The sequence below is a fragment of the Elgaria multicarinata genome, chromosome 6, assembly GCF_023053635.1.
Source record: "Elgaria multicarinata webbii isolate HBS135686 ecotype San Diego chromosome 6, rElgMul1.1.pri, whole genome shotgun sequence".
Taxonomy (NCBI): Eukaryota; Metazoa; Chordata; class Lepidosauria; order Squamata; family Anguidae; genus Elgaria; species Elgaria multicarinata.
The window spans coordinates 106,176,877-106,199,545 of record NC_086176.1 but is presented as its reverse complement, the minus strand read 5'-3'; the positions used below and the strand labels follow the sequence as shown (position 1 = coordinate 106,199,545).

General features: G+C 41.8%; 1 protein-coding gene across 1 annotated transcript in view; it reads left to right on the top strand.

Moving 5' to 3' along the window:
- DCC (DCC netrin 1 receptor) overlaps nt 1-22,669 on the top strand; it is a 1,200,544-nt gene that overhangs the window by 888,750 nt on the left and 289,125 nt on the right. The window contains 3 exon segments of the mRNA XM_063128256.1: nt 9,651-9,799; nt 11,323-11,461; nt 20,323-20,372. Coding sequence (XP_062984326.1) covers nt 9,651-9,799; nt 11,323-11,461; nt 20,323-20,372 — 338 coding nt within the window.

Here is a 22,669-nt window from a genome sequence, read left to right as displayed (position 1 = left end):
GCACTCATGTGCATGTTTAGAAAGGAAAAGAGCTTGCAACTACAAGTTGTAGGCCTTTTTTCTGTCTAAATATGCATAGGATTGTGACCTAAATATTGAAGAACTGTGTGCACCAGTTGTTGGAGAACGTGGGTGGGAGGGTGCTGTTGCACCATGTCCTGCTTGTTCATCCCTGGCCGATGGCTGTTTGGCCACTGCGGGAACAGAGTCCTGGGCTAGATGGACCCTTGGTCTGATCCAGCAGGGCTCTTCTAATGTTCTTATGTTCTTATGTTCTTCTTAAGAACACTCAAGCTACTGCAGGATGTTTCTGATATTTGGACCCCATTGTAACAAAAAACAGTTTGGACTAGTGATGTATGAGAAATTCATATCAGATTTTTAAAACTGTTTTTCAGCTGACATGACACTATCCAGAACTAAACATGGATTTGAATGCAATCTGCAGTTGAAGTTCATACATTTCCAAACTTGTGATGTGATATTGTAAATCAATTGGGAGAGTGTTCGAAAAATGCATACTTTGAATAAAAGGGCATGAACAGAAGTGTGCTTTTGAAAATGCTCATACAAACACTTTAATGGGAGAAAAATGCATACATTTCAAAAAAAATGCGCATAGTTGATGTGTGCACATTGGGGCACATATAAATGAATTTCTGTGCAAAACGAAAAGCAAAAAGCTCATAATCTGATATGGATACAAATCAGAATGAGCTTCAAAGTGGAATTTGGAGAAACTCAGGAAGCTGATTTGCATACCCTAGTTGGACTTGGATTTCAAAAATCACCATGGGGTTGTGGGGGCGGGGATGCTAGTTGTCTGAATGAATGTGCTGTAATAACTGGAGGGGGAAAATGCTTCTAGTTTTTGAACACGTTCCACAGGGATTTTGCTTCGTTTTGTTGTTTTAAACCAAAGGACAAATCATCTTCTCGATATGAAATATTTCATGCTTCAAAATTGTTGAAAGGACACGGTCAATTTCCTCTGTTCATCTTTAGTCCCATCAAAGGATGGTTGTGATTAAGCAGACCTTGAGTAACTTGGCTGTGCGTTTTGTTCACTTTGGGCCTGACATAATCGGACAGGATTTGGCAATTACTGTAAAGCAAAACAGATCTAATCTCTTCCTTCATGAGAGAACACAAACAATTTTAGATGCTTTGGGGATTATTCCAAAACTCCTGTTTGATGGCCTACTATGAAATCTATTTGTCTCCTTCCAGTTTTCTTTGTACTAGCCTAAATCTGCCAACAGGGTAATGAACTTCTTATCTTTTGAAAACCAGAGCTAAAATCAGTGTAATCATCCTGTTGTGGTTTAGTCAGTGTACAAGGAGTCTCTGATGTTACAGGTAGATATAGCACAACCACCTTTTCTTTCCATAATGGTATTATCAATCTTTTTGCTGTGTAGTGGTTGTGTCAGAGGGCTTCCACCCTCCCTCCCTCCATACAATTATTATAAAAAAAATGTTCGAGTTTAAAATATTAGAACTCTGGTACTTAAAAGTACCTGCACTGCAATCTCTATCTTTGTGATCTTCTATCACATCTCCTTCATCAGTAGTAGAGATCTTGTTTGCCCTTATGGGGAATCAAGAAAAAAGCATTCTCAATAAGCATGCATGAGGATGTCTTGATAAATCTGCTAGTCTTTGAGCAACTCTTTCATCCTCACTCAAGCTTTCTGAGGTGTTTTTAATTGAGGAAGAACCCCCTAATTAATTTCAAAAACCTTTCAGGAAAAATCTGGTGTCACCGTAGGGAAACAAGAAATACCTTTGAGAAAGGTCACTTGTTTCATTGAAACTATGCTGCTTTCCTTCAAACTGTTCAGATCTTCAGTCTGCAGAGGAAACTTTCCCTCCCAAATTCACTTTCAAATTTGCTTTAACGAGTTGTTGTTGTTGTTTTGTAGGTTGTGTGTGTGTGTGTGTGTGGCAGCCTAACTGTTGGCTGGTGTTGTGCATGTAGAGTTTTATTTGGTTTTGAGTGGGCTTTTCTGAAATCATTGCTTCCAGAATTCAATGAGATGATTCAAAAGTAACTACCATTCTCTCAAGAGAATTTGTAATTTCTCAAATTAATTACAGTGTTGCAGTGCACATGATTCACATAAGTTGCTCATTCTTTTCAGGAGAGCCTGAAATCAGCCTTCATTCCCCTGCACTCATCTCCATGGACTAGACTTATTAGCAGCAATCAAAACATCAGCCCAAGAAAATCCAAGACATGAAATACCTATTTGTACAATATGATGTGCTATTTGTAATGCCTCTTTGGGGGTATAACAATCTAGCCATGCTTAGAAGTAGCAACTTCTCCCTAACCAGCAACCAGAGCATGACAGTATTCTCTTCCATGATTAATAAAATCACCTGTGGTCTGGAAGAGATAATATCTGACTAAAACAGTCTTCCCCAACCTCGGTCCTCCAGAGGTTTTGGACTTCCATACTCATCAGTGCTAGCTAGCATGGCCAATGGTCTGCACATCTGGGGGTTGTAGTCCAAAACATCTGGAGGACTTTAGATTAGGTCAGGCTGGATGTAAACTTTATATAAATATAGTTATTGTTCCCTAAAGAAGTGTGTGCATGGTCAAACTATGCATGGGATCTACTTGGCAATAAATATTTTTTGTTCTATGTTATTCCTCCATGAAGGAAGGCCAAAGTACTTGAAACTTTTTCTTCTTTTGGTTTTGAAGGAAGGGGGTGGGGGGGAAATCCTAAATGGGGTCCTCTTTCTTTCAGAATTCATTGATGGTTTCTGGTTCTTCATTATTATTATTATTATTATTATTATTATTATTATTATTATTATTATTTATATAGCACCATCAATGTACATGGTGTGTACAGAGTAAAACAGTAAATAGCAAGACCCTGCCGCATAGGCTTACATTCTAATAAGATCATAATAAAACAATAAGGAGGGGAAGAGAATGCAAACAGGCACAGGGTAGGGTAAACAGGCACTGGGTAGGGTAAAACTAACAGTATAAAGTCAGAACAAAATCAACAGTATAAAGTCAGAACAAAATCAAGTTTTAAAAGCTTTAGGAAAAAGAAAAGTTTTTAGCTGAGCTTTAAAAGCTGCGGTTGAACTTGTAGTTCTCAAATGTTCTGGAAGAGCATTCCAGGCATAAGGGACAGCAGAAGAAAATGGACGAAGCCGAGCAAGGGAAGTAGAGACCCTTCCTGAGAAAGGAACAATTAAATTAAAGGTTGACAGCAGAGATCCCAAGTCTTCTTTTTTAACTGACTCCACTGTTACTGAATGTCCTTATTCACACATGTGGACAAACATGGTGGATTTTACACTGCACTTTGACCAAATGGGATCTCAATCTCTATGGACAGAAACCAAACGTGGTGCTGGTGTGCTTTGCCAAATAGCTATTTGTCTTCTGAACATGTTTAGAGCAGGGGAGAAGGGATTTCATTATGATAATGAAATTGCCTACACATCTTTTGAAGTCACATCACCACACAGACCAGCAGCAGATTTTATAGAAATGTAATTAAAGCTCTTAATTGCAAGGAGACAGGAAAGGGGGGGGGGCAGGAGAAGGAGAAGAAGGAGAATCATACACAATCAAAGCCTGCTCTTTATTTATCAATAAGAACAAATAAATGCCTTACACTAGAAATGTGTTTCTGTGTAGAGGATCAGAATGATGATCAGCTGTTCAAAGGGGGAGTGAAATATATATTTTAAGGCAGGAGAGAAGATTGCAGGATCTCATAGACATTGCTCTGAGCTGGGAGCCGGGGAATCACACTCCCCGTCTCCTCACCCCACCCTTGCAGCCAGAGCAGAACAAACCAGCACAGAGTGAAGTTAAATTAGAAATGGTACCTTTTGAAGAAACAAACCTGTTAATTATACATTGTCAGCCATGTTGGATACAAGGAACATCAAAGGGAAAAGTAGACCTTGGGGAGAAAAAGAAACCAGGTCTTATCTTATGAGACAGTCTCCAGAGGTCCAGTTTTATGACCTTATGACTACCCTATGATGTCTCCTGGGCACAGTGAACTCTATTGTTCTCACACTGCAACAACTAATTGTCCTGGATCATCTCTGAACTTTAAGAGAGTTAAGAACATAAGAAGTTCTATGCTGGATCAAACCAAGTGTCCATCTAGTCCAGCACTCTGGTCACACAGTGGCCAACTGGCTGTCAACTAGGGCCCAACAAAGCAGGGCATGATGCAACAGCACCCTCCCACCCATGTTCCCCAGCAACTGGTGCATGTAGGGTTACTGCCTTGGATACTGGAGGTAGCATATAGCCATCAGAGCTAGTAGCCATTGATAGTCTTCAACAACAGGAATTTATCCACACACACCCTTTAAAGCCATCCAAATTGGTGGCCATCTCTACATCTTGTGGTAATTTGACAGCACCTTTCATGTGCCACACAGGAAGGAGACAGTCATTTATAGGTCAGGAATTGGGATTCCTCCAATTTTTCATATTATTATTATTATTATTATTATTATTATTATTACCAATTCAGCTTCAGTTTTTTTAACAGCTCCATGAGTGCATGCCATTTACTGAGCTTTTACTCTTGCAAGTAATGCATCAACACATTAGAACCCATCAGACATGTGCAATGTTCCCCTGATTGGTTATTGGAAACAATCCTTGCAACAGGATGATGAGTGGTTTTCCTTTCTATAGCTGTTAGAGGGGACACTTTGGTTATTTCAAAGCATAACAGCCATTGGCTTTTATCAAGGAGCTCAGCAGAGTAAGGCATGCTTTCTTTGCAAAAGTTTCAGTCATTGGTAGTTCTTGCAACTTAACTTCCATTTTTACCTTTGGTCTTCCAGTTCCAGCCCTCACCAAAATGGCAATTAGTATGCTTCTGCACCCTTGTACACCTTCTCAAGCTATTTCTAATGAACATATTATAACCTCTTGCTACTTTTCGTGACTATCAGCTAGGGATGTGGGGGAAATTTGTTCACTTAATTTCATATGTCTGAACCGCTATGTGAACCGAAATTCAATTATCCTTTGAAATTCACCAAATTTTGCAATGCAGCTCTCCAATCAAAACAACGTGTGCAAAAATGCATAGATTCAAACATACAATATATTAGGACAATTGCTTGCTGACTGAAGCGTATATCAAGGAAAAATACATAAAATGTGTGTATTATGAGAACCATGGCGAAAAATACTTATGAAGGTTCATGAACACTTTTTTAAAAAAAAAAAAAAATCTGAAGTGTTGGGATGACTCTAACTTAGCAGGATTCAAGATGAAATGAATTTAAGATGGGGGGAAAGAGAAACTGATGGAAATCAACATGGGCAGATTAAACCATCACTACAATCACCCTACAATCAGTGGGGTGGGGGTTCTACTGGTTTTGAATGGACCACCATGTCCCCAGACTTTGACGCAGAACGCTTCTGCCACATAGCTACCCTCTTCTGTCTTTCCCTGTCCAGCACCAGTAACTTCTAATGCATACATGTGGTTCTCATCACCTCTTAGGTTAGGGACACACATGTATGATACCATAAACTAGGTGTGTACAAGAATTTCATTTGTGCTTGCAAAACAGTCGAGAATGCCCCAATTGCAACCTCAAATGTAAACACAAGGAAGAGAAACTGTTCTCCAAAATTGTTTGCCAATTCTCAAACATGAGCTATGATTTGAAAATTGCTCAAGTTTAAAAGAAAAAGCAATTTAAACTCGAACAATTTTAACGAAATGTGCTATTTCACATTTTAATTTATGGGGTAAAGTTGCATCATGTTGCAAAAATGCTTGCATTTTTACACAATTTCCCCATTCAGTCACATTTGATTTGCATTTTTTTTCCATTCATGGAAATTGAAGGGCAATCACAAATGCTCACAATAATGAAAAGACAGACAGATATCAAACTGATGCTCAGAGAATCTGGGTGAATGCAAAGTTCACTTGATAACCCATCCCTCCTGTAAACAACTAGTATGAGTTTCTAACCAACAGGAGAGTTAAACAATATCATGAGATCCTCACCCCTCCATCACGCTAAACCCGTAGGTCTAGCTGAGGCCTAGGTTAGTTAGACCAGTGGTCTGATAATGATACAAGGCAACCGCATGCTTCTGTGTCATGCGTGCCTGAATGGCACAGGCCTCGGATCAAAAGGAACTTTTAAAGGGGGAGAAAAGACAACCATAAATGTTAATTTTCAGAGAATTGTTATTTAATTGTGGGAATCTGTGGGTTTATTGAAGACCTTCTGCATGCTGAAGCGTAAAGCACGTTAGTTCAACTGTCCGTCTTGTAATGGAATATAAAGCTTGGGGAAATAAAAACCAACAACATCATGCTAACTGTATTGATTTCACTGAGTATTAATATTAAATGGCTTTTAAGGTCTATATATATGATGGGGGTTGTCAGCGTTCCATCGATATCTACTTTTTGCATTTAGAGGCTGTGCAGGAAGCAAGTCTGTAATGCGCCATGCCGGGCTTTGTGTGTCTCCCTCGCTACGGAATAAGTGGTTAGTGGCTAATGGGCATTTAACTACACAAAATTCTCTGGTGGGATTTCCAGCACTGATTCCTCCCATTTATTTACATAGTTGTGTATTTATTTAGATTTGTACTTCCTCATCCCCGAAGGGTGGATAATCAAAAAGTCTAAGAATTACATTGAAGGAATATAGTATTTGCTCACAGTCAAGTGAAAATAAAATAACCCTTCCCCTTCTGTAACTTCTGAAAGATGTTCAGGTGTGGGGTCAATGTAGATGGTAAAGGTATGGGACTGCCAAGTCCTTCCGAAGGAATGCAAGTGACTTATGGGGAGAGAGTGCAATTTGTAGGAGAAAAGTGATGTAATGAGAAATTCATTTCAGTTCTTTTTTGATCAGTGTTTACCCAGGCCTAATCTACACCAAGCATGAAAGTGGTATATAAAAGGCAGAAGCCACACCAAGCAGGATATAGCACTATGAAAGTAGAATATTATATGTGTCAATGGGCCTGAACAGTTGTCAGTGTGCTTCAATGCCAATATAAAGCAGTAGTGTGGCTCCTGCCTTTTATATGCCACTTTCATACCGCTTTCATGGTGTAATATCCTGCTTAGTGTAGATTAGGTCAGTTTGCACCATCTGGACAAAACTCAATCTGAAGTTGCAGTCCATCGCTGACGTTGCAGTGTGATTGGCAGACCCAAAATGCATGAATCTTGAAAGGCTGGAGTGCTGGGCTGAAAACAACAGAATGTAATTTAATAGGGATAAATGCCAAGTTCTACATTTAGGAAATAGAAACCAAAGGCACAGTTACAAGATGGGGGACACTTGGCTCAGCAATACTACAAACGAGAAGGATTTTGGAATTGTTGTAGATCGCAAGCTGAATATGAGCCAACAGTGCGATATGGCTGCAAGAAAGGCAAATGCTATTTTGGGCTGCATTAATAGAAGTACAGCTTCCAAATCATGTGTGGTACTGGTTCCTCTCTATTCGGCCCTGGTTAGGCCTCATCTAGAGTATTGCGTCCAGTTCTGGGCTCCACAATTCAAGAAGGATGCAGACAAGCTGGAGCGTGTTCAGAGGAGGGCAACCAGGATGATCAGGGGTCTGGAAACAAAGCCCTATGAAGAGAGACGGAAAGAACTGGGCATGTTTAGCCTGGAGAAGAGAAGATTGAGGGGAGACATGATAGCACTCTTCAAATACTTAAAAGGTTGTCACACAGAGGAAGGCCAGGATCTCTTCTCGATCCTCCCAGAGTGCAGGACACGGAATAACGGGATCAAGTTAAAGAAAGCCAGATTCCGGCTGGACATCAGGAAAAACTTCCTGACTGTTAGAGCAGTGTGACAATGAAATCAGTTACCTAGGGAGGTTGTGGGCTCTCCCACACTAGAGGCCTTCAAGAGGCAGCTGGACAACCATCTGTCGGGGATGCTTTAGGGTGGATTCCTGCATTGAGCAGGGGGTTGGACTCGATGGCCTTGTAGTAGGGATGTGCTCCGCTTCTAATCGGACCAGCGAATTAGAAGCGGAGCGGGGTGCTTCGCCTCCCCTTAAGGCGCAGGCGAAGAGGATTGGGGGGCCGGCGGAGCATGGCGAAGAGGATCGAGGTGAAGGCGGATCCTTCGCCTCGATCCGGAGCTCCGCTGGAAAGGTAAGTGGGGTTTACCGGGCCCTGCCGCTGTCGCCCATGCGGCGACAGCGGCAGGGCCCGGTAAACCCCCCCTCCTCTCCCTTACCTGCCTCCGTCCACGGTCCCTCGGCTTCTTCAATTGAGCCCACGGTTCAACCAGGAAGTCTAGGCCGCACTTGAAGAAGCTGACGGACCGCGGACGGAGGCAGGTAAGGCCCCCCTCCCCGTTGGTCCCTTACCGGGCTCTGCTGCCGTCACCGCATGGGCGGCGATGGCGGCAGGGCCCGGTAACCCCCCCCCCCGCCCTCCTCTCCCTTACCTGCCTCCGTCCGCAGTCCGTCAGCATCTTCAATTGAGCCCGTGGTTCCAGCAGGAAGTCTGGGCCGCTTGCGGCCCAGACTTCCTGGTGGAACCGCGGGCTCAATTGAAGACGTCAACGGACCGCGGACGGAGGCAGGTAAGGTCCCCCTCTCCCTTGGTCCCTTACCGGGCTCTGCCGTCGCCGCCGCATGGGCGGCGATGGCGGCAGGGCCCGGTAACCTCCCCTATGGAGCGGAGCAGAGTGGGCATAGGTGGAGTGGGGGCGGGGCGGAGCGGCCCGATCCGAAAATGGCGGATCTGGAAGTGAAGCGGAGTGGGGGGTCCGTGCACACCCCTACCTTGTAGGCCCCTTCCAACTCTGCTGTTCTGATTCTATGAATTTGACAGCATAGTTGTTGAAAAAAATGTGCACAGAAAACTGTGTTCTGTAATCAATGGGAGAACAATGCGTACATTTCAGAGATGTGTGTGAATTTGGGGAAATATCCATGAAAGCATGCATGGGTTTTCATGCAAAAAGAGGGGGAAAAAAGCTTGCCATCTGGTACAGACTCAATTTGGAATGAGTTTTGAGATGGAATTCGGAGAACTTTGGGAAACTTGGCTGGGGTTTATATCTATCTATTTATTTATTTATTTATTTATTTATTTATTTTATTTCTCCACCTAGGGTTCCATACCATATGTTTGCACACTGAGGTGGAAAGTTTTGGAGCAGGAGAAGTGAAGGTTTATGACCCCCTTCTCTGTCGTCTTTTGCTCCTGTGCAAATGGCCTCGGGGATTTCTGCATAGCCCTACTATTAGCACACACGTTTTGTGAGTGTGCTGCTGATTTGATGGGCTATTTTACTTAAGGCATATCCTGTGATTTAAACCATGTTTTATTCTCAGAGGACAGGCCAAACATGGTTTTATAAATTTGAAGACATTATAGTAATACATTAGTACTTTTGTTTTATAGGCATTCCTTCCCTTACATCCTCTGTGGTTTCTCTACTCTCTGTTTTAGACTGTAAGTTCCTTGTGAGCAGGGGTTGTCTATATTGCCTGTGCTGCTCTATAAAGCACCATGAACAGTGGTGGTTTGGTAGGTTAAATAATAACAACAATCACAATCACAATGGCAAGCTTAATTTTGTATAACTTTTTGTTTCTGTTTCTTTCAAAACAGTACAAGTTCCAGGACCAGTAGAAAACCTGAGGGCTGTATCTACCTCACCTACCTCAGTTCTGATTACCTGGGAACCCCCTGCCTATGCAAATGGTCCAGTCCAAGGTTATAGACTGTACTGTACAGAAGTAGCTACTGGGAAAGAACAGGTGAGCAAATGAAAGAACTTACACTCATGAAGGGAAGGGTGGGGAAGGAATTAATAAACACATATGTCCGAATTTTCTGCAAGATTTCAGTGGAGTTTCTCATCTTCCTAGTGCAGGGGGGGAGGCAACATCTGACCCTCCAAATGTTCTTATCCCATCAGCACTAGACAGCATAGCTAAATAAAACCTCCCTCAGAAGCAGCAAGCCAGTTGTCAAGGAAAGGCATGAGAAAGGGAGTGGCAAAGCCTTCATCCCCTGGTTGTGTGACTCTAACGCCTTAGCTAGACCTACCAGTCTAGTGGGACAGATGGGTGAAGGTCTCGTGATATTTTTATCATGCGATCTTCCCCTCTGTTCACACGCAGCGCATGACGACCTCAGAGGGAGAGGCATGTGCTCGCCATTTTATTTTTCTTAAAGAAGAAGATGCGCACAAGCGCTCGTGTGCAAAAGAAAGCTCCCCCCCCCATGGGTTCAGTGCTCCTGAGGAGCTCTGCACTCCATGCGCAGGTCCCGGCTTCTCACAAGTAACTGCGAAGAACTGGGACAAACCGCAATGCCCAGCCACACATTCTATGGAGACCATGGAAAAACCGGGCCTAAAGTGTAGGGCGAGATCCCAGGGAAAGGGAGGGATCATCCCTCTCTGATCCCAGGATCCGCTGTGCATCATGTGGACACACAGGGACAATCCCCGGGATCACCCCATCTAGCTAAGGCCTAAGAAACATCCAGATGGCCACAACTGGAAACAGAATGCTAGACTAGATGGACCCAGGGGTGGGCAAATGCTTGCCCTTCACCTCCACTGTCCACTTGCTGGGCCGCGCAAGCCCACCCTGTTTTACCCTTGAATTCATGGCGCCTTTACAGCCACCATAGACACTGTGGTGTGAAGCAAGTGATTTCTAGAAGCTTCAGAAATTGTGCCCTGTGTTAATTATTGCACTATGAAAGCAGTATGAAAGCAGTATATAAAAGGCAGGAGCCCCACTACTGCTTTATCGTGGTACTGAAGTGCACTGACGACTGTTGTGGCCCATATACCATATACCGCTTTCGTAGTGCAATATCCTCCTTAGTGTGGCTCCTGCCTTTTATATACCACTTTCATACCGCTTTCGTATCCTGCTTGGTGTAGATTGGGCCCAGGTTCTCTGCGTCTCTGCTGTCCTTCCACTGACAGGCAAAGTATGCTTTATTCAAGAATGCCTTCGACCTGTAAGTGGGTCTGTTGCATTGGGTCTTGTTTCTAAATCTCATTTTTTTAATCTTGCTCTTTCTGTAAATATTATGTTTTTTTATTGTATTTCAATATATTGTTTTATTGTTTTAATCGATTTTAATTGTGCCCACAAGCCTCCTTGAGTGCCATTTTTCAAGTCAAATCAAATCAGCCAATCAGTAAATTGTAGGTATCTCTGAATGCATAAAACAAACTTGACCCTAGTATTATGTTCCGATCTATATAATAATTTGGGGCAGTGATAAATTGTCATTTTATTTATTTTTTTGTGCCCAGAATATAGAAGTTGACAATCTATCCTACAAGCTGGAAGGGCTGAAGAAATTCACAGAATACACCCTACGGTTTCTGGCTTACAATCGTTATGGACCTGGAGTATCCACTGATGACCTGACAGTCAGGACCCTTTCAGATGGTAAGACAGAGCTAACAATGCCTCCTCACAAGAGAGGGAGAGAGAATGGACATGGCTTCTGTTTACTCCTCATTTAATCTCTTCTTATGCCATTTAGTGTTGTCATTTAGGCATCCAACACCCCATAGGGGTGTGTGGATCGTTTAAAAGAGCTCTGAGGTATAAGCCCCAGAAAAGCCTTTGTAGGGTTAAGGTTAGGGATCTGCGTGGGTAAACTTGGAAAAACAAACGAGTGTATTCAAGGTTGCCTTCGGATGAGAGCCAACAGTCGTAGACAAGGGACAAGGTCAGGAGCCATTGAAGTCATTCACAATGAGCAACATATCCAAAAGGGAATCAGAGCTGAGGCCAGGAATAGCCCTTCTTGTTCTCCTCCTGCCCTGCCAGCACCACTGTCACAGCAGTAGCCAGAATGGGAGGAGTTCTTGTCTTCCCATTCTGACTAGAATCATAGAATCATAGAGTTGGAAGAGACCTATAAGGCCATCGAGTCCAACCCCCCTGCTCAATGCAGGGATCCACCTTCCTGATGTGTCCACCAGGGATATAAAACCTCTTTAATCCCAAGGGCCAAATTCATTTTCAGAAAAGTTCTCGGGGGCCACAGGAAAATGGGGATGGGCCAAAGGCAAAATGGGTGGGGCTAAAAATACCACCATATTTCAGCCTAATTCTCTTTACTACCAGTAATGAAGGAAGGAAACTGTGAAAAAGCAAGGATACCACCCAGTGATTGGTAGTCGGAGAAAGGAAGTGGAGCCATCAAGGCAATGTGTGGTTGCTGATTGGCTAAGCAGCTTCTCTGATGTCAGTGATCTGTGTCCATGGGCCTGGGGTGTGGCTAACCACACACTTGCACAGCAGTGGATAAGACACCTCTGCCTCCATCCCTGCCTCCTATTTTGGTTGAGGCTGGTATTCCCGTCCCTCCCTTTATTGCCTTGAACTGGTGGCCAGTGTTCATTATTCCTAGCAAACTACTTCATCAGACACTGCTGGTTGTGTGAGGTGGTCTTTAATTTCATAAGGGTACAAATAACCCTTATAAAGTCAAATGGTTCAAACCCCTGTGCAGATGTTATTGTAAGTGGCAGGGCTTATTACCTTGTTATTACCTTGCTGGTTTATTTGGGGACTTCCATTCTATTATTTCTACAGTTGACATTTCTCTAATATATTTACGAGTGCCACTTTGCACATATCCATCTAATTGAGATACCTTTTATAATATGAAACAGACATTGGTAGAATAAAGTATCTCATGCGTATAATTATGAAAACAAAAAAAAAGAGAGAAGAAATAATGTGAATAAATTAATATTGTACATCATGTATGGAGATTGAATACAGATTCTCAAGAGCAGGACAATGACCCAAGCACTGAACTTTGGCTTTCTAAGATCATCATTGTGTGAAAAAGGAGGGAATTGATATTCATGCAGGAATTTAGATAGTTATCGGCTGAAAGTATTTCCAAATGTTTTACTTTCCCTTGAGCAAAAAAGGGTCAAGAAGCAACTGCTGTAGCATTTAAAGAAGCCAAGCATCAGACCAAACTTGAAAACACCTTCAATTTAATATTAAGGCCTGCCAACGATCCAGATAGCTGCAATACATAGGGATTGGGGACAATCCCTATATATTGGCCCTATATATAGTGCCAGTGTGGTGTAGTGGCTAGAGTGTTGCTATCTAAACTAATGGCAGCCATTGAGAACTGGTGTGGTGTAGTGGCTAGAGTGTTGGACTGGGAGTTGGGAGATCCTAGTTCTAGTCCCCACTTAGCCATGGAAACCCAGTGGGTGACTTTGGGCCAGTCATAGCCTCTCAGTCCACCCTACCTCACAGGGTTGTTGTTGTGAGGATAAAATGGAGAGGAGGATTATGTATGCCGCTTTGGGTTCCTTGAAGGAAAAAATGGTGGGATATAAATGCAAATATAAATAAATAATAAATAAAACCTATCCGATTTTTTACAGACTTGTCAAATTAACACCATCCTTAAATGTCAATATCTTCATTTTTTTCCCCAAGTTTGTGTTCAAAGCAGAATGCAAAATCAATTGACAAAAATTCATGGAAAGATGTGTATATTGCAGAGAAATGCACATAAGAAAATTTTATCTTAGAGAAATATGCCGGCAAAAATAGTCGTAATTGGAAAATTGTATTCAAGATGCATGTACCTGGGAGAATCTGCATGCAAATACGCACATTCTTCTCATGCAAACTTTTAAAAGTTGTGTACTGAACCTACCTCACAGGATTGTTGTTGTGGGGATAAAATGGAGAGGAGGAGAATTATGTTTGCCACCTTGGGTTCCTTGGGGGAAATAAGGTGAGATATAAATGAAATAAATAAATCCCACTGCCTCAAAGTCAATTTACCTGCCTCATGAACGTTCCCTAATTTCTCCCAATCACTGCATTCCTTGGAAAGGAAGGTATAATGAAGGGGAAAACCTTTTCCCAGCCACAAATAACTCTCATATAGTGCAGGGCTTACTCTATCGTGCATTTGAGGTGGCTCCATAGAGCTGGTGATGGCTATTGACATTCTAATATTATTTAAAAAGGGCAGAAAATGGGATAAACTCTTCACTAAGCAACTCCATTGGAAATGCCCATTCTCCTCACAGTATATTTTGCTCACATTTGCAACTTGGCAAAGATAAATTATATGTCCTAATATGATTAAAGAACTTTCTTCAGTACAGTTATCGATTTGTCTCACACTGCTTTGTATTCCAACCATTGTATATGGTGGCCTCTTTCATTTCTTATTTCTCTTTCTTTCTTTCTTTCTTTCTTTCTTTCTTTCTTTCTTTCTTTCTGGGTAGACTTTGCTGCACAGTGTACAGATTCATGAATGGGTCAATCCTATTACCTTGAAAGATCAATAAGAAGGAATTATCCAGTAAGCTCACAGACCAAATCACATGGAATTACTGTTCCTCTCCCAGTTCCAGGAATTGTAAAACCAGATTTTGTGAAATAACTAGATCAGGGGAAATATTAACAGTGCAAATCACTTATGATGGGCATATGTATTCAGCCCTAATGTGATCAATATGTCTTGTCCACTAGGACAGTTCCTGTCAATTATTATATTGGTTTTACTCTAAATAGTTGTTGCAAGGTTTTTACCTTGTAACCTCCTCCTTCAGGGCATTCCCTCTTTTAAAACGAAGTAATAGCTCCACAGAGAGTTGATGGATTTAACCAAGTAACTGAACATCAATAGCCATCCTGAGAAAACTTAATTGCTTTTTTAATGTCACAATGTAATCAGTATCACACATTCTGGGTGCTAGTTAACTGCTCTCTTTACTACTCAAAAAGGTATCCAGGATAGATGGCTTTAAAGTTCTGGACTGAAAGCTTGATGGCAGGAGAGATGAACACTGTGGAGGCTTGCAGATTGAGGGCTCTGGGGGGAACCAGGAAGCCAGAGAGATCCCCAGCGGGTAGTAGTGGATTACTCATCCTACTCCCCCTGTTGATAAACTCCCTGGGGAGATGCTCAGAACTGTACCCCAGGGGTACAGTACATGATTTTCATACAAAAGGCCACAAGTTTACTCTAGGGGGGCTAGGTGTCCTGTTTTACAGAGGTATGCCATGACACAGGCCCTGAACACCAGGCCTGGCCGCGGCTACTCCCTGCTCAAGCCAACTCCACCGCTTGATATGCCTGAGGCGAAGGATAAAAACCACCTTCCTCTAAACTATGTGGAGAAAGGGGTTAAATGGAGAAGGATTTCAAAATATAAAATAATACACTGTGAGTTATATGTGCTGAGGTGAATTATTGTCAGAGTGGGTGCTAAATGTATAAACTTCAGATGATAAATGCCAAACAGACACGTGGGATTTTTGTGGTAGTTAAAAACAAAATAATTAAAATTTATTTTAAAAGTTCACAAGCTTTGTTTCAAAATAAAACCCTCAAAACACCTTTTTGAAACCTTTCATCCAATCCTTTCACTCATTCACATACGCGCTTTCCTTTCTCTCACACAATCACTCTTGAGCTTTCTTTATTATCAGTATTGTTTAATATACATCAACTATGTGCACACCACACTCCAAAGACACCACTCTCTACCCTGAATCTCAAACTCTCCAGAACCCAAGTGCTCTAAACCCCAAGAGCTAACACAGAGAACTAAAGACTCTAAGAGTACCTAAAAAGTCTCCTCTCAATCCCCTCAGTCCTTCCCTTATATATCACTCCTCCCACTCCCCAGACATTCTAACTCCACCCACTCAGGTCAACATTCTAAAAACCGCAGACTTACAAACTTCAGACATACATTTGGGAACTGAGTTGTGGGGTGTAATGCCACAAGGTCCATTGTCTCTTTCAAGGTGTCTTCCTTTTTAAGGGCTGTCCTTTTCAATTCCAGTTTAAAGATAATGAACCATAAGAACAGGTAGCACCTGGACAGCAGGCTGAAGAGGTCACCTGAACACGTGGTCACAGTCATCCCCACTATGCTGAGATGTACTGTATTTCTGTTTAAATTATAATAATGATTTTTGAATTTGCACCTATACATATAAATGAGCTTTATACTGTTAGTTTTGCCCTACCCAGTGCCTGTTTACCCTACCCTGTGCCTGTTTGGTGCATTCTCTTCCCCTCCTTATTGTTTTATTATGATTTTATTAGAATGTAAGCCTATGCGGCAGGGTCTTGCTATTTACTGTTTTACTCTGTACAGCACCATGTACATTGATGGTGCTATATAAATAATAATAATAATAATAATAATAATAATAATAATAATAATAATAAGTCAGTACTTTTGCTGTATATGACTATGTCCTACTTTTTTGGGTGTGTATTTCCTCTTTTTTGGGAGATTTGTAAGAGGCCACCCTAGTTTAATCCATGGCAACTCCAGGGTATTTATTTTATTTATTTATTTCAATTTTATACCGTCCGATAGCCGAAGATCTCTAGGCAGTTCACACAAATTAAAAACCATTCAAAATATAAAACAAACAGTATAAAAACATGCTATAAAATACAATATAAAAACACAACCAGGATAAAATCAACAGCAGTGCAGAAATACAATTTTAAAATACAAATTTAAAACAGCAAAGTTAATTTATAAACTGTTAAAATACTGAGAGAATAAAAAGATCTTCACCTGGCGTCTGAAAGAATATAGTGTAGGTGCCAGGCAAACCTCCTCAGGGAGCTCGTTCCACAGTTAGGGTGCTACAGCAGAGAAGGCCCTCCTCCTGGTAGCCACCTGCGTCCTTTGGCAGGGGCTAATGGAGAAGGACCCCTGAGGATGACCTTAGGGGTCTGGGCAGGTACATATGGGAGGAGGCCTTCCACTTTTGGGGTGGGATTTCCACTTTAGTTTTCAGGCAGTTACTCCTGCCAGTCAGCATAGACAGTATTGACCTACGTGGAACAATGGTCATACTTGTTGTACAAGCCAAAAAGTTGGCAATTCACCACAGATATTGATATACTGCTCCATAATGCTATATGGTTAGTTTGTGGTCTATGAAAATAGCTAGTCCCAATTCCTGATGCTACAGATCTGCTGGAGCAGAGTAATTGGCATCTGTATACAAGCCATTAGCAATTGTATTTAAGAAGGATGGTGGCCGCTGAGCTGAATTTTAATATTTGGGTGGAGTTCCTGCGACGTCACCGACCTTTACACTAGGCCTGTCGCATAAACCCTTCTCAGGCCAAGCACCACCACTTGAAAACCTGAGGGAGGCTTAAATAAAACCTTTTCCCTAGATTTGAGGGAAACAGGTTTAATATTGGATCTCTCTGAATATACTGTGGGGGTATAATCTGGTGTAGGTGTTTAATAACTGTGAGGCAGGTAAATAATGCCAAGCTGACATGTGGTATTTGGTAGCTAACAGCAGCAGCAGCAGCAGCAGCAGCAGCAGCAGCAGCAGCAGCAGCAGAAGAAGAAGAAGAAGAAGAAGTTTATTGTTATTTAAAAGCTTTAAATAAAAATATAATACTTTCAATCCTGCCTGATCTAAACTCTCCACACACCAACCACCTCAATCACTTCACACCAATCCTAAATCCCTAGAATCCAAACTTTTCAATAAACATCTCTCACTCTCATCCCCCAAACTCACACACCTCACGAACTCCCACCACACTCCTTATATACTCCTCCACCCACCTATTACATCATAAACCACACCCACTCAGCTCTAACATTCCATACTTACCAGACATACTAATCTACACATACACAAGATACTAAATTGTGGGGGAACACCACAGCTGCCTCAAAAGATAGTAATTTGGGATTACTGCTTGAGAGAGCTCCCCCAATTGGCCATCACTGCTGGGATGGCTGATCACTTCATAGTGAAAACATGTGTTTTTTAGGTAGGGATACGTGATAAATTTATTTCAGTTTGGCTTTCATCAGAATTTACCCAGTTTCCACCTCCCAGAACGGAATCCAGTCAGCATCTGTCCCTTTCCAAGCTTGCAATGTGTGTGTGTCTGAAAAATGCGTACATTTGAAAAATGAGCATAAAAATGCATACTTGTGAAGAATGTACACACACATACACACTTTAACTAATGGGAGAAAATGCATTCATTTCAAAGATGCACACTCTTGATGTGTACTTTTGGAAAAATATGCATGAAAATTTGCATGGCAAAAAAAGGGGAAAGGCTGTAAACTGAAATGGGCAGAAGTCAGAATGAGCTTTGAAGTGGAATTTGAAGAACCTCAATGGGTTACATTTCAGTGATTTGCACATCCCTGATTTGAACCCTGGGCCAAGCTATGTGAAGCAGGAAACAAACGCCTTTGAAATTGAAATATGCTGGCTGTCAAATGTGTGAGATCAACGTCTGACAATAGAACATTTCCTTCAAGAAAACAGGTGCATCACGTTTGTATTTATAATACCCCTAATCACTCTGATCTTTAATTAAACTACCGAACTTGCTAATAACCAACAGCTTGATCATTCAGAAATAAAACAGCTGATTTCATAATATGCACTTAAAGCGGCTTTTGAGTTTGCTGCATCTCCATGATAAAAGTTACGAACCTGCATTATGTCTGATAGCGGCTCATGTGTCTTAGAGCTTTCAAGATGAAAGCCTAGGCTTATTGTATTATCATATTATATTATATTATATTTCAATTTTCACCCTTCTTTTTGACCAGAGACCTTAAAGCAGCCCACATTTACAAAATACAGCCAATGCATTAAAAACTACATATTTCAACAAAACCATCTAGATGAGGTTAGTTGCTTCACACACCTCTTCCCTTGTGTTCCTAGAGTTTGCTGTAAAGCTATCAGTGAAAATGAAGAACAAAAAACTAAGAAGCAGTAATTCAAAGATCCGCCATATAATAATCAACAGCCATAAAAGTAACCATCGGTAATGAAACAGCAGGTGCACCATTTTCTCGCCTGCCCAAGGGCCTCTACTTCCCTTGCTCGGCTTCGTCCATTCTCTTCTGCTGCCCCTTACGCCTGGAACGCTCTTCCAGAACATTTGAGAACTACAAGTTCAACCGCAGCTTTTAAAGCTCAACTAAAAACTTTTCTTTTTCCTAAAGCTTTTAAAACTTGATGTTGTGCAGACTTCTACTGTTACTTTCTACTGTTAGTTTTACCCTACCCTGTGCCTGCTTACCCTACCCTGTACCTGTTTGCATTCTCTTCCCCTCCTTATTGTTTTACTATGATTTTATTAGATTGTAAGCCTATGCGGCAGGGTCTTGCTATTTACTGTTTTACTCTGTACAGCACCATGTACACTGATGGTGCTATATAAATAAATAATAAATAATAATAATAAAAGCTTTGAAGTATAACATTTTATTCACCTGGCACCTAAAAGCCAGTCATGTAGGCACCTGCTCAATGACCCTCAGCATTCAATAATTAGGGTGCCAATGAGGCTGGTGGTGTCAACATTAGTGGGGGGCTTGGTAGCTCCTTCCTGTGCCCCCCTCAATGGCAGCCTCCCATGGGTGGAGCCCTTTGTAATGGCAGCACCCTTGGTGGTGGCAGTTGAGCACAACCAAAGCCATTTTTGCCAGGTGTTGCATCTGGTGCCCACCATTTCAATTCCCCAACAATGCTTCTAGGGTCCCAACACAGTGTTGCTCTAGGGCAATGCTGTGTCAGGGCCCCAGGGGCATTGTGGGAAAACTAAAATTGTGGGTGGCAGCACTGCTGTCTAGGCTCCAGTGCTGAGAGGTGCCAGGCCTGAGGGTCTATAGCTGGTATTTTGGATCAGTAGTAGGGAAGGTAATAGGCCCTCCTGATGTCTCAGACCATCAGCAACTGCCTGACAATGCTGTCCTGTGATATTTGACCAGGGTGCCACTACCAGAAAGGTCCTCTCTCCAGTCTTCACCTGCCTAACTTCCAATGTCGCAGGCACCCATGGAAAAGTAAGATCATAGCCTATGAGATCCTTTTGTAAGGAGAGAGTCCATCATAAAAACAAACAAAGAAAACGTTTAATATAAAATCAGTTGTCAATGTAGGACCACCCCATATTAAAGCTTTTTTAATTACTTACCACACAAATGATAAGTAATTAGTCAGCTCTTAAATTGGCTGGCAGAGAAATGTAGTGAAAATGGAGGGAAATGGGGCAGATGTGTTTAGTTTTCACCTCTGTGGGAGAGCTCTCAGGTGCCAGCTGGATGGTTTTCACAGTTGCTGTCCCATCATAAACTGAGGGGGAGCAACACAGATGGTTTGTGTGTGTGTGTTTTAAGAAACTATAGAAGATTTATCAGTGATTTTAATTACTCTTATCACAGCTTTTCCACTTTCATCCTTCTTCTCCCACCCTTACATTTCAGTGCCGAGTGCTATGCCTCAGAATGTCTCCTTAGAAGTGGTGAACTCAAAGGTAAGTCAAGGCCCAACCTCTTTGTGTGAAATTGCCCATGTTTGTGTCTCTATGTATATTTACTAGTATAAATTGCACAATGCTAGATGTTATTGTAACACACGTGACACTGAAGGAGGAATATCCCCATAGCCCTGCATTCTTTCCCAAGTGTGGTATTCTTGGGATGTTACTCTAGTAGATAGAAAAATGTCCCATTTTCATACTTTGTCTATTAGCAGGGTGTTTTGGGTTATATGTGTACCAAAATTTCAAATGGTACTGTGTTGTGGACGTGCATTGACTAGTGTGGGGCATGCTGCATGACCTCAGTTTTAAATGAGCAATACACAAAATGCTCTCTCTTTGGACCTCTCTTGTAATCATTGTGTTTTGTCCTATATGTTTTCCACATTCTAGCTTTCTAGCTTAACATAACCAATTTTAGTGTTTCATGTATCTTGGTGTGGGAGAGAGATGGGCAAAAGTCTCCAACTGAGGTTTTTCTAGTAATCAAGATTCCATGGGCTACATATGTTTCAAGCTATTCAATAAATTCCATACATTTATTTAATATACTTCAAGTTTCTGAGTCTCATGTTTTGAGGGGGAGATATATGAATAATATGCTTTCAGACATCTTATGTAATTCAAATGTCTTGGGCTACCTGCATAACAGATTGCAGCTTTCTAACTATTATGTGGGTAGCACTATCACTTCGGTGAATACGTTGCTTACTCTGTTTTGACAGAAAAATGCTCCATTTTATATTATTCAGTGTCTATTTGATATGCATGTACCAAATTTGGTTTATGTAGATCATGTGTGAAGTATCCTGAGTGCTTGCTGAGCTAGTAAGTGCCAGTAATGTGGAGGGCAAGGCACCGTAGACCGTTGGCAAAGGAGGAGGCAAACTCCGGTGCTTTGCAACTCATGAGTTAGAAAAGCTCAAAAAGCAGCATTTACAGCACTCGAAAAAGAAGGAAATATTTTTGTTCTTGGAGACCAACTCCTGAAGAAGGAGGTAATCCCTCCGAAACGCATAGAGCATAATAAATTTGTTTCTGTCCTGAGCACCGGAGTTTGCTTCCTCTTTTTCCATCGAGTTAGTAAGTGCTACAGCTTACTATAGGGATGTATGAAAATTCATTTCAGTCTGCTTTAGGCCAGAAGTTACTCAGTTCTCACGTCCTGGAGTTGAATGCAGCCTTGAATGCACTCTACAGTAGGGATAGACAGACTATCCATCATCCACCCTGCACACTGCTTGTGGAACCACCACCCAACCCTAGTGAGCAATGCCAGGGAGAGCTGCTAGACCCCCACTTCATTAGCAAGTCACCATTTTCCACAACTATGGTTCTTTTCCATAACTATCCCATTTGCACAAACGGCAGCCTATTTCTGCAACACTGCAGATGTTCTCAGCCATTTCTCGCTGGGCTTCGATGCCCAACTGGGCGCCTCGACTCTACAGTCACATCCCTGAGTCTGTGCTGCAATTTGCGAACAAAAAAGAACTGCATTCAAAAATGTGTACATTTGGAAAGTCTACAGGAAAAAGTTAAGCTTTTGAAAAATTCACCCAAACTTCCTTTAATCAATGGCAGAAAATGTGTACTTTTTTTTTTTTTTTAAAGTGCACAATTGATGCTTACCTTTGGAAAATGCACTGAAAGACGCACACATGTACATGTGAATAGCAATAACAAATGCTTCCATCCTGATATAAATTGGGTTGAGCTACTGAATTCGGAGAACCTCAGTGTGTGCAAGTCTGCTGATCTCACACCTTCCTAGCTGAGCAAATTCACCACTTCATTTGGAAATGGCAAATTGTGTGTTTATGGTGGGGTATGGAGAGACTCATAGCAATGCTTGGTGAATCCCAGATAGCATCCACTATTTTTCTTTCCTAAAAGTTGCCTGAAGAGACTCTATGTGATGACATAGATTTGCTTCCATGTACCTTGAGACAGGGAAATGACAGCTTGGTCACAGGTACATCTATGGGGGTGACCATATTACACCAACTTTAAAATCACTACACTGGCTGCCAGTTAGTTTCCAGGTGAAGTACAAAGTGTTGGTTATTACCTTTAAAGCCCTACATGGTTTGGGTTCAGGTTACCTGTGGGATCGCCTTCTCCTCTACAAGCCGCCCCACAAACTCACGTCCTCTGGGAAGAAATTACTCAAGTCAGAAAAAACTAGGCTGACATCCGTTACCCAGAGGACCTTCTCTTCTGCTGCTCCCAGACTATGGAATGGCCTGCTGGGAGAGATTCTCCAACTTAACAGTTTTCCGGAATTTAAA